This window comes from Heteronotia binoei, chromosome 15 (assembly GCF_032191835.1).
Source record: "Heteronotia binoei isolate CCM8104 ecotype False Entrance Well chromosome 15, APGP_CSIRO_Hbin_v1, whole genome shotgun sequence".
NCBI classification, from domain to species: Eukaryota; Metazoa; Chordata; class Lepidosauria; order Squamata; family Gekkonidae; genus Heteronotia; species Heteronotia binoei.
Genome location: NC_083237.1, coordinates 26,117,984 through 26,130,259, shown reverse-complemented (window position 1 = coordinate 26,130,259; position 12,276 = coordinate 26,117,984). Strand labels below are relative to the sequence as shown.

Below are 12,276 nucleotides of genomic sequence, written 5' to 3'. Positions count from 1 at the left end.
TACCACTAGACTGCAGGGAAAAATGCTGCAGATACAGTGATGTAATATCAAAGCAAACACTAGGGGGAAGAAATCATGTGTGGACAAGAAAAAAACCCTCTGAAGCAATGGGGCACACAAGCAGTGAAAATGCTAGTGCAGCCCTGACCTGGGTAGCCCAGGCAAGTTCCATCTCATCAGATCTCAGAAGTTAAGCACGGCCAACCCTGGCAAGTATTTGAATGAGAGACCTCTATGGAATACCAGGACCAAGACACAGAGGCAGGCTGTATCAAGTCACTTCTCTGAATGTCCTCCATGCCCCAGTAGGGATTTCCAGAGATAGCTATGACTTCCAGGCATGCACAAGCACATGCATGTGCACACGCACACCCACCCACCCAATACAAAAAATACCCCCCAAAGGAGGAAATGTGAGTATGGAAGAGCCTTAGGATGAACAAATCCAAAAGTAATGCTGGCTGAATTAGGAGGCAGGGTAATGTTGTCCAGAAACACTGGGCTGCCTTGTAGTGTGACCTACACTAAAATGTAACTGATTGAAAATAAACACATTCATCTTTTTAAAAAACTTAATTTTTAAAAATTCCTTTCCCTTCTGCTTGTTTGTAACATGGCTATATATAGATCTGTCAAGTGAATGTAAGGCTTCATGCATCTGAAGAAGTGTGTTGCAGCTTATTAAGGTTTATGCTGAAATAAATGTGTTTGTAATTATGATGCCATAAGATGCTATCACCTTTGCTGCAGTGGGTTAACAAAACTACTCCTGTGGAATACCTCACAGAGTTGTGAGGGGAGGGCAGGAATGGGACAACTCCTTTCCTGTATGCTTCTCTGGACTTCTTGGGGAAATGGTGGGATATAAATGTTAGGAAGGGAGGAATTTTTAAAAGATAGAGTTAACCAGGACAATACACCTAGTAGTCCCACTCTAGCTGTGACATGCAGTTAGATGAATGACAAAATACCTGTTTTAAATTCACTGCAAACTGGTTTTCTTCATAAATCCTTGGAAAGCTTTTTCCCCACCAATTTCATATCTATTCCCATAAGTTTAAGTAGTCAGTTTTAGTATCATCAAGGTTTCTAGTATTATTTATGTGTGCTGAAGGTTTGTCTATAACAAGGGTGGCCAAATTGCTGCTCAGGAGCCACATGTAGCACTTTCACACATATTGTGTGGCTCTTGAAGCTCCCACCACCCCATCAACTAGTTGGGAGAATGCATTTAAAGATTCTTTCTTTCCACCTCCCCATCTATTTCCCTCCCAGCTCTCAAATATCTGTTGCTCATGTCTTGTGGCTCTCAACATCCGTTTATTCTGTGTGGCTCTTATGTTAAGCAAGTTTGGCCAATCTTGGTCTATAACTTTATCAACCTTTACTAGTGTCTCTCCCTCACCAATGCCATTTGTTTTTGTTTTTAAATTTAAAAAATTCTCAGAAAACTTTAAAAATTTCTCATAGAAAGGCATTCCAAAATTGTCATCATTTTACAGGGCAATCGTAATCAGAATTTTTCTTACCTAATCCCATTAACTGCAATGGAAGGATGTAACTGCTTCAGATTGTCCTGTAAGCAGTGAATCCAACTTGATTTTCTGCTGATAAGATAGAGCAGAGTCCCCTTTGACCATCCCAAAGGCTCATGAGACATGAACTGTAATAAGAAGGCAAACTGGGCAAAGTGGAGTGAAAAAGTTGGCTGGATCCAGTCCTAAGTCATGCAATTGTACTTTAGAACATGGATCAGGCTGCAAGTGCTCTTTCTGTATTCTTTTCATTTTAGAATATCCAAGTTTGAGACTGGATAATCAGAAGAGGGTTGCCATCACCCAGATGGGGGTCTAGAAATCTGTCAGAATTATGACTCTCCAGAGTCCAGACTACAGGGATCAGGGAGAGCCTGTAGTGTAGTGGTTAAGTGTGCAGACTCTTATCTGGGAGAACCGGGTTTGATTCCCCACTCCTCCACTTGCACCTGCTAGCATGGCCTTGGGTCAGCCATAGCTCTGGCAGAGGTTGTCCTTGAAAGGGCAGCTGCTGTGAGAGCCCTCTCAGCCCCACCCACCTCACAGGGTGTCTGTTGTTGGGGAGGAAGGTAAAGGAGATTGTGAGCCGCTTTGAGACTCTTCGGAGTGGAGGGCGGGATATAAATCCAATATCTTCTTCATCTTCTTCAGATCCCCTGGAGAACATATTTGTGCTTGCTTTCTAGATTTGTCCTAAGAAAATTAATGAATCCATACCTCAAGGATTCAGCAAAATTGCTGCCTCCCTAGGAAGCTCAAATCAAGAATGAGGGTGAGGAGAAGGTAGAAGAACACAAGGACAGGAGAGGTTGAAGGTTCAGTGTTGAGCAGTGCCATAAATGGAGTTCTCTGTCTTGGTTCTAGCTGTTTCACTTTATTTTGCTCTTTCTGTAGGTGCCTTCATTTTGGAGCTATGCAACTTCCAGACAGACGCCTCTTCAGTCAACCGTTCCTTGTGGTTTGCCTGTATTTTTTTAGCCTTATGTCTCTCTCCATATTTTTGCACCTGCAAAGAAACAATTTTTACTTGTCATTGTGGAAGACCAGTGTTGAAAACACATCTGGCCTCCCAGAGTATGAACACACAACTCCAAGTCCTAACTTATCCATTAATGAACATACAACTCTGAGTTCTAACTTATCCATTAAGGAACATACAACTCCAAGTCCAAAATTATCCATTAATGAACATACAACTCCAAGTCCTAAATTACTTGTTAAGAACACAGACAGAGGAATGTGGACAGTGAATTCTATTGGGCGTTTGGGGAATCAGATGGGAGAATACGCCACCCTCTATGCCTTAGCCAAACTTAATGGGCATCAAGCCTACATCCTTCCAGCCATGCACCAGTATCTAGCAACAATATTCAAGATTACTTTGCCAATGATCTCTTCTGAAATGGTTGGCAAGATCCATTGGAGGAACTACAATCTCCATGACTGGATGTTAGAGGAGTATCGTCACATCCAGGGCAAGTACGTGAAGCTAACAGGCTACCCTTGCTCATTCACATTTTATCACCACATCCGCCATGAGATACTTCAGGAGTTCACCTTCCATGACTACATCAAGGAGGACTCCAATAAATACCTTCTGCAGCTGCGGGGGTTGCGCAAGTCAGTAACATATGTTGGAGTGCATGTCCGGAGAGGGGATTATGTTAATGTGATGCCCCAGGTCTGGAAAGGTGTAGTGGCTGACAAAAAGTACTTAGACAAAGCCATGAATTACTTCAGAGAGAAATACCACGATGCTGTCTTTGTGGTAGTTAGCAATGGGATGGCTTGGTGTAAAGAAAAAATCGATGCTTCCAAGGGAGATGTTTACTTTGCTGGTGATGGGCAGGAATCATCGCCAGGGAGAGATTTTGCTCTTATTGCTCATTGCAACCATACAATAATGACTATTGGCACCTTTGGCATCTGGGCTGCCTATCTGGCCGGTGGAGAAACTATTTACTTGGCCAACTACACCCTCCCAGACTCACCATTCCTCAATGTCTTTAAGCCATCTGCAACCTTCTTGCCTGAATGGATTGGGATCCCGGCTGACCTTTCACCTTTGCGACCCAAGTCATAACTTAGGTTCTGATTTGTACTTAAGTAGGTAATAGTAGAAAAGTCTGTATGTCTAGGAATTGGTCCCACAAGGCTGCGGGTCAGAGAACAAAAGTTCTCTGCAGGAAACTCAGTTGTCCACTATCTTGGTTCCCAACTGGTTAAGAACTTCCTTGGACGCTTGGGGTTGGAGAAAGCAACTTATACCTCCTATTGAATGTCATGCACTTTACCAGGATACACAAGACACTACTGCACCTCCTACTGAATGTCATGCACTTTGCCAGGATACACAAGACACTACTGACACATTCACACATAATGTTAAACTGGTTTGCCGTTTCCTCTTCCTTGGGAATTTTGGGGTTTGTAGTTCAGTAAGTAAGGATCTGGGAAATGTTTGACAAAAGCAAAGGACTTAAGAAGAACCCTGATAGATCAGTCCTCATCCAACATCCTGTTTTCCAAAGTGACCAATCAGAGACTCCTGAAATGGGTACAGCAAGGCATGGAGTTCAAAGCCTGCCTCTGTTGTTGCATCCCAGCAGAGATACACATTAAGGTTTTGCTTAGCCAAGATGCCTAATAGGCAGAGTTCCCTCTAAGCTGAGTTAGTGTGAGCTAGCTCACAATTTTTTAGCCTCCAGATCACACATTTTTGTCTCAGCTCAAGAAAAATGGCCCTAGAGCAAACTAATTTATGCAGTAGCTCACAATTTTAATGCCAGTAGTTCACAAAGTAAAATTTCTGCTCACAAGACTTCACAGCTTAGAGGGAACATTGCTAATGGGTGGATCTTATTTCCCACACATTTGTTTAATCACCTTGTGGTAGCAAATTATATCTTGGATGAAGGGCTATATGACAAGAACTCTCAGCATCTTGATAGACATCAGCTCTCAGGATAGTTTTGGGGGACTCTGTGATCATTAAAAATGGGTTTAAAACTTATATATCTGTATAGTGTCAATAGGACCTACACTCTGCAATGAGAGTTAGGCTCAGTCCCTAACTGATGGCTAAACAAAGAGGTAAGGGAGGGGGAAATGACATTTGAGAAGCAGTTTTCAGCCCAAACCAATATAAAAAAGCCACTGGACTACAAGATGCTGTTTCAGGGCCTATCACTTAGGTAGGGTCCTATCATCTTAATGAAATGAACATACAAAGTTCTCTGTTCCTGAATCAGACTTTTGGCTCCTTCACCTTGCCCAAGATTTGTGTATTATAACCACCAGCAGGTCTGTGGGACTTTCCCCAGGTTGGATACCTGAGATTTTTTTTACCATCTCAGATTGAATCTGGGACTTTATGTATGTAGTGTCCATGCTGTGCTGCTGAGATTTCTGCTCCTTCTTTGTACAGTTGGATAAGTTTCTGGGGAATTTGTTAACTAAGGACTCCAAGCTGAGTTGCTTTCTATGCACAGAATCTCCAGTTCTAACACCCCTGCTCTCCAAAGGTCTGATTCTCATCCCTGCTCTCCAAAAGTCTGATTTTTATTAATTGGACCCCATGGAAACAGAAAAGAGAATGTTACCATGTTATGGGACAAACATGGTAAAATGCTGTGCATTTTTAATTTAGAGCTGCCAAGAATTTTTTATTTTTAATATCAAGCATGTGGGTAACTGGGAGGGAAGGCCCTGGGAGGGAAGGCTCAGGGAGGGCAGCTGATCTTTTCAGATCTTGGAAGCTAAGAAGTCAGTACTTGGATAGGAGACCACCAAGGAGGGATCTGAGGAGGAAGGCAATGGCAAACCACCCTTGCTTCGCACTTGCCTTGAAGGCCCCTTACTGGGGTTGCCATTGGCTGGTTGTAACTTGATGGCCCTTTACACACACACGTGTGGGTAACCTGAATTAGGCTGGGAGTGTGGCACAGAGGATGAGCCTATGCCTTTCCCCTCATGTTGACCTTCTGGCCTGAAACGGCCCTTTGTTTCTACTATTTGCTATTGACACAAACATACACTTTGACCTAGTGGGGCTACCAAATGCGACCCAACAGGTTGGGTCAGGTGTTCCCCAGCCTGCGTTAGAAGAAATATGATTGCATGTGAATTGTACATTCTCCTTAGCGGGGCTTTTTTTTGTAGAAAAAGCCCAGCAGGAACTCATTTGCATATTAGGCCACCCCCTGGCATTACCATTGTTTCACACAGGGACTCATTTGCATATTAGGCCACATCCCCTGATGCCAAGCCAGCCAGAACTGTATTTCTGTGCGTTCCTGCTAAAAAAAAAAGCCCTGCTGCTTAGTTAGAATCAGGACTATGGACCATGCATGTGGAGAGAGAAAGGGCTTCAACCAACCCCTCTCTGGCACCATTTCCCCAGCATGAAACAGTTCCTGAAGGCACTATTGGATCTGTTGAGGAAAGAAACATGTATTCCAGGGAACAAATCCATTTCCTCAAGCATTGTCCCCCAGGAATGTATCAGAATGCGAAAATGTTGCTAGGTAAGGGAGGTTGAAGCCTCATCTTCATGTGCACTGTGGTCCGGATCCTAATCGGGAAAGAAAGCAAGTGAGATGTGTAAGTTCTTGAGAAAGCTCTGCTGGTCAGAAAGCTAAGATACTTTAGATGTGTGATATTTATGACACAGGTACACTTTTCAGATTTTCAAAGAAACGAAGAAAACAAACAAACAAAAACTCTGGAAAGTTACATATTTGAAAGACCCACTGATGTTCAGAATGGCTACAAATGGAAAGATGGAAGCAGGGAGATATAGATGTAGTGGCGATGGAAAATGTCACCAAAACACAATCTATTTATGGCAACCTTCTAGGGTTTTCAAGACAAGAGATGAATGGAGATGTTTACCATTGCTTGACTCTGTGTCACGATGCTGGAGTTCCTTAGTGGTCTTCCATCCAAGTATTAACCAGGGCCAATTCTCTTCAGCTTCTGATATCTTCAGTTTGAACCATTCAAGTCAGATGCAGATGTATAGCTTTATTATCTACAAATGGATCTTTTTAGCATCTGAGTGTGATGTGTATTATTAGGGTCCTGGTAGACTTGCCATAAATCAATTTCCTCAAACATTGTCCCCTGGGAATGTATCAGAATGGGAAAATGTCGCTAGGCAAGGGAAGTTGAAGCCTCAGCCTCAAATGTACTGTGGTCTTGATCCACCAGTTGATCCCTGGTGTTATGTATTCAAGTGAAGAACCTGTGATAGTCTTTGTGGTGTATGTGTGTGGGTGTCTTTATAGGAGTTAGCGACTCAGCATGCCTGGACACTGGGAATTACATCACTCTTAGTGTGTATAGGTGTCATTTTCTTGAATGGGATACCTGTCTTTGTATTAACCTGGGAGCTGCCTTCTGACTCCTCCCTTCACATGGCCTTCTGTTATGGACTGTCAAGGGTTAATACCTAACAGAGACTGAGAATCTTTGGGTGCAGTCACACTCACCATTAAATCCATCTGCAACGCACCTCTATTATAATCCGCACAACCAATTTTCCGATCGGACAACAGCCAGGCTCCCATTCTTTCCCATGTGGGTCCCATCGCTGGTCGATCAGAGTGCTCTACTGGACCTCGTTTCATGAGACGTCAATCTGCATTAGCGCAGGCGCAGTGGTGCCCGCTATCTGCACTATCGAGCAGATCCAGCGTCTCCTCCCTTCTCCACGAGAGACCTCGCACACCCACCATGACCTCATTCTCAAGGGCGGGGATGCGCTTTGTTTTTAAATGGGTCAGATCACTAACAGTTTTGCTAGTCCGTTGGCACTACTTTTCCAGCACGAGCACTACGCGTGCAGAAAAAAATCCAGGAATTCAAATCAGTTCACATCTAGTTTCAAAAGTGAGTTTTGTTTCCGGACATAGGGGCGGGTAAACGATTTATCGAGCCAACATTCGCTCGCTTATTCACTGGTGCAGTGATATCACTTGCAGGGGGCTTAGGGCAGGAAGTGGTGGTGCGCTTCTGACGAGTTGCCAACGATGGAGCGTTCAAACAGAGAAATTCCTCTCAGGAACTGTCAGAAGAATTTTGTTCCGGATTTAAAGCAGTATCAAATTAGTCCGTGCCCCAGTCGTATCAACACGGGACTGGAACAAGCGAACCACCATTCTCAGATGTTGACATTTGGACAACCACTGAAAATCTGACATGCTTCTGGACTCCACTCATGCCAGTAGCGGGATTTAATGAACGTCTGACCTCACCCTTTAAGTGACAGACTGTTCTAAAGGAATTCTGTGGAGAAAGTCAGTTAAGAATTGCCAATTGAAAAAGACAGTTAAGCACTCACTGTGGACCGGAAGGAGGCAAAAGGAGTAAGAGGATCAGAGAGGATCCTCATTCAAGCAGAAAAGGGAAATTGCTTCTAGTTAAGAGAAGAAATCCCTGCCTAACGAAAAGGGAGATGGAACTTAAAAGAGAAGTGGTGCCTGGTATGTGTATATAGAAGGTCTGGGAGAACCTGGTTGTATTTCCTGCCTTCTAAACCAGGGGTGGCCAAACTGCAGCTCAGGAACCATGTGTGGCTCTTTCACACATATTGTGTGGCTATTGAAGCCTTCAGAGCCCCATCATCTGGCTTGGAGAAAGCATTTAAAGTTGCTTTCTTTCCACCTCCACCTCCCCTATCTATTTCCTTCCTTCCTTCCTTCCTTCCTTCCTTCCTTCCTTCCTTCCTTCCTTCCTTCCTTCCTTCCTTCCTTCCTTCCTTCCTTCCTTCCTTCCTTCCTTCCTTCCTTCCTTCCTTCCTTCCTTCCTTCATCCATGTTTTGCAGCTCTCAGGCATCTGACATTTATTTTGTGGCTCTTATGTTAACAAGTTTGGCCACCCCTGTTCCAGACTTTAAGAGTCAGTGAAACTCAGAAACCTGTGCTTGAGTGTTTAAGCAGAAACTGAAAAGAAGGGTTGCCTCCTCAAAGTTTTAAAAGATCTTTCTGAATAGTAGAAACACTTACTTGTTGGCAACAAATTATTTGGAGTTAGTGTGATTACAAAGTTACCTCAGTTTTTTAAATAGTTCACTTCATACATCCTACTCCTTCCACTTGACCATTTCTCCTCTAAGTTAAATAAAGCAATTTGTTTGTTTTGAAGTTTCAAAAGCATCTTATGTGCCATTTCAGAAGTTGAATATAGGAGGGTAATTTTGTCTCTTCCCTGAGTTCCTATATATTTATTAAAATGACCCGGTGGGACAGCCATAGACAAACAAATAAGAACAGAGATATAGAGCTGCTCAACAAGAAAGAAGGGAAAATCCTGTGCATAAGGAATGGAAGAGGGGGAGATTACCATACCTTCCATGCATATGTCTCTGTAGATATCTCATCCTCCCACACACGATGCCAGACAAGGGAAAGTACTCTTTAGGCTCCTTTCTCTTCTTTTGGCTGTAACCTGAATGTGAACTGGATCTACTTGAATAAATGTGAGTTTACCTTTTTTTGCAATATATTTCTCGGGAGATTTATTTACTGCATTCAGTATCATGCTTCTATGACTAGGCAAACTCTGCTATATTAACCAAAAATCCCAATAATCTTGTGGGGCCTTGAAAACATACATTTACTATAGCATAAGTTTTTGTGGGTTTCAGTTGACTTCATCAGACACAGCGAGGTGAAACTTCACTAAGCTAGTTTTCACACACATAGAGAAAAAGAAAATAATTGTGAATGTTGGGTTAAAATGGAAAATGTTGGGTTAAAATGAGCTTTTGTGACTCGCTGCTCACTGCTTCAGATATCTGAAGAAGTGAGCAGTTATTCACGAAAGCTCCTACCCTGCCACAAATGTTATTAATCTTGAAGGTGCTACTGGACCATTACTATTCTTTTCTACTGCTACAACCAGACTAACATGGAAGAGGAAGCACGCTGCCCTCGCCACAGCCAGCGCTCGCAAAGCGCTGCGTTTGCGGAGAGGGTGGGTGCTTCCTACTTGCCTGTGTTCCTGCCTTCAGCTGTGATGTTTAAAGCAAGCGCTGGGATCAGAGGGGGGTGGGAGTGATCCCAGCGGTCTCAACTGGACCTCATTTTTTGAGATGGCATTCCACACTCGCGCAAGCGCAGTATATGGGATACTGTGTTTGGCTTTTTTTAAAAAAAAGGTGCCAGAAAAGGTGGGCGATCTGCCCCCCCCCCCATTTAAACACCCAGAAAGGAAGGGGAAGCCAGGAGCTCTCTTTGCTGTCTCTCCACCTGGCGGGGAGACAGCAAAGGTGGGGGATCTTCCTCCCCCATTTAAACACCCCATCGTGGTGTTTAAATAGGGAGGGGGGAGCATGGCAACTCTCTTTGCTGTCTCTCCACCTGGCGGAAGACAACAAAGGTGGGGGATCTTCCTCCCCCCCATTTAAACACCCCGCCGTGGTGTTTAAATGGGGGGAAGCACGGCAACTCTCTTTGCTGTCTCTCCGCCTGGCGGGAAGATGGCAAAGGTGGGTCATATTCCTCCCCCCCATTTAGGAAAGGTCCCCTGTGCAAGCACCAGTTGTTTTCGACTCTGGGGTGACACTGCTTTCACGAAGTTTTCATGGCAGACCTTTTACCGGGTGGTTTGCCATTGCCTTCCTCAGTCATCTATACTCCCCCCTCCCCCAGCAAGCTGGATACATATTTTACCGACCTTGGAAGGTTGGAAGGCTGAGTCAACAATTGCTGGTGCAATGATATCATTTGGAGTGGGCTCTCGCAGGGAAACGGATGTGCGCTTGCGACGAGTCAGCTACAATGGAGTGTTCAAACATAGAAAGTATGCGCGGGAGTCGTCGGAAGTATTCTTATTCTGGATTTAATGTACTATCAAAAAAGTCCGCATCTCAGTTGTGGCAGTTCGGGACACGAACGAGCCAACGACCATTGCCAGATGCTGATGTTTGGACAACTGCATAAAATCTGACATGCATCTGGCTTTCATCCATGCCCATCTTGTCAGTTTATGTGCGTCTGACCTCGGCCCAAGACTACTTTAATGTGTTTTTTCACTCCTTTGTATTAACACAACAGAAATAAAACAGTGTAAAAATAAACAAAAACAAAGTATACAAGCAAATAGACACATTCACCATTAATACACAGCCTCAACCATTAAAAATTGTCCCTCCCACTCATGAATTAGTTCAGTTGATTGATGTATTCTGAATTTTTATTTGATCTGACTGCGAGGGGGTTCAGCCCTAGAAAATAGCGATTCATTAAGTCGGTATACAAATAATCAATTTACAAGTCCTGGTTCACAAAAGAAAAATCATAGTTACAAAGTAGGATAGCTGGATTGAATCATGCTTGATGCTGGGACATAAAACAGCAAAAGAAGAAGACACAGTGGGGGAAAGGGAGTTCCTGCTGCATCCACCACCTGTGGGGCGAGCAGGACTCTGACACTGAAATGCCAGCATACATAGAGCAAACCAGCTATTGATTTGGCTCCTTGTTGCACTTCTCCCTTCACTCTTTGAGCTTATTGCCAGCAGTGGTGTTCCTATTCTATTTGGGTGAATAATTTTTAATAACCCCTCTGTTTTTTGTTTTGCTTTTTTTGCCATCAAGTCAGAGCTGGCTCAAACCTTTTAAGACCAAACATTGTTCTGCTGCTTCAAACTAACATGGCTACCCACCTGAATCTATTTTCTGTCCATTGTTATGACTCATTTTATTTCACTATTATTAATGAAAATAATTTCATCATGAAGAGGAGGGACCCTGACCTGGATAGCCCCAGCCTAGCCTGATCTCATCAGATCTCAGACGTTAAGCAGGGCCAACATGAAGGCAGGCAATGAATGGCAAACCACCTCCGAATGTCTCTTGCCTTGAAAACCCAATCTAGAGGGTCCTAGCAAGGATGTGTTCTGATTGGGTGTCATCATCACCTGATGCTGCTTGTCCAAACAACTTTAATTCAACTAAGGACCTGGAGAAAGAAACCAACAGGGACCGATTCCCCCATAGCCTTACCCCGCCGTCACTCTCCTCTTCTCTGCGGGGCTTCTGTCAGATTTCACACAACCTGCCTTGAGGCTGCAACTCGCTTCGCCTCTTTCACACTGCAAACAGAAACTGGTTTTTAGAGGATCTTGCTCGCTGCGCAAAAGAGGCAGAGTGAGTTGCAGCTTCGGGGCAGCTTGTGCGAAATCCGACAAAAGCCCTGCGCAGAAAAGGAGAGTGAGAGCAGGATAAGGCTGCTCGTTCTTGGGGAATCATTCTTGGATTCTGATGGACTGAGGGCCTGGACTATGAAATGGTTATATTACAATAGATAGCAATGTAGAGAATGCATCAACTGTGGCCTTTGACATTTGGACTTAAGGTTTGTATCATCTAATGCAGGTCTTGGAAATGTGCTAGATCAGAAGTGTCAAATTCATTTGTTGCAAGGACCTCCCTCCCCTCCTGAAGAAGTATGCAAGTGCACAAAAGCTTATACCTGGAATAAAACTTTGGTTGTCTTAAAGGTGCCACTGGACTCTCTCTCTCTCCCTCTTTCTATCTCTCTCTTGCGTGCACTCTCTCTGGCTCTTTTCCTCTGCCTCCCTCCTCTCTAAAGGGGGAGAAGCTCTCAGCCGATTGAGGGAAGGGAGACCTGGGTTTTTTCCCTTCCCTGCAAAGCAGGAGGCAAGAAGCAGGAGAGAGCTGGGCAAAAGCAAGCTGCAGTGAAGGAAGCAGAACCCAAGAAAGAGGCAGTTGC

General features: G+C 44.0%; 1 protein-coding gene across 1 annotated transcript; it reads left to right on the top strand.

Moving 5' to 3' along the window:
• The first annotated feature begins 2,760 nt into the window (after nucleotides 1–2,760).
• FUT2 (fucosyltransferase 2) lies at nucleotides 2,761–3,653 on the top strand. Its single transcript, XM_060255941.1, has one exon. It carries the CDS (start codon nucleotides 2,773–2,775, stop codon nucleotides 3,616–3,618), a length of 846 nt encoding a protein of 281 aa, XP_060111924.1. The 5' UTR covers nucleotides 2,761–2,772; the 3' UTR covers nucleotides 3,619–3,653.
• The last annotated feature ends 8,623 nt before the right edge of the window (nucleotides 3,654–12,276 follow it).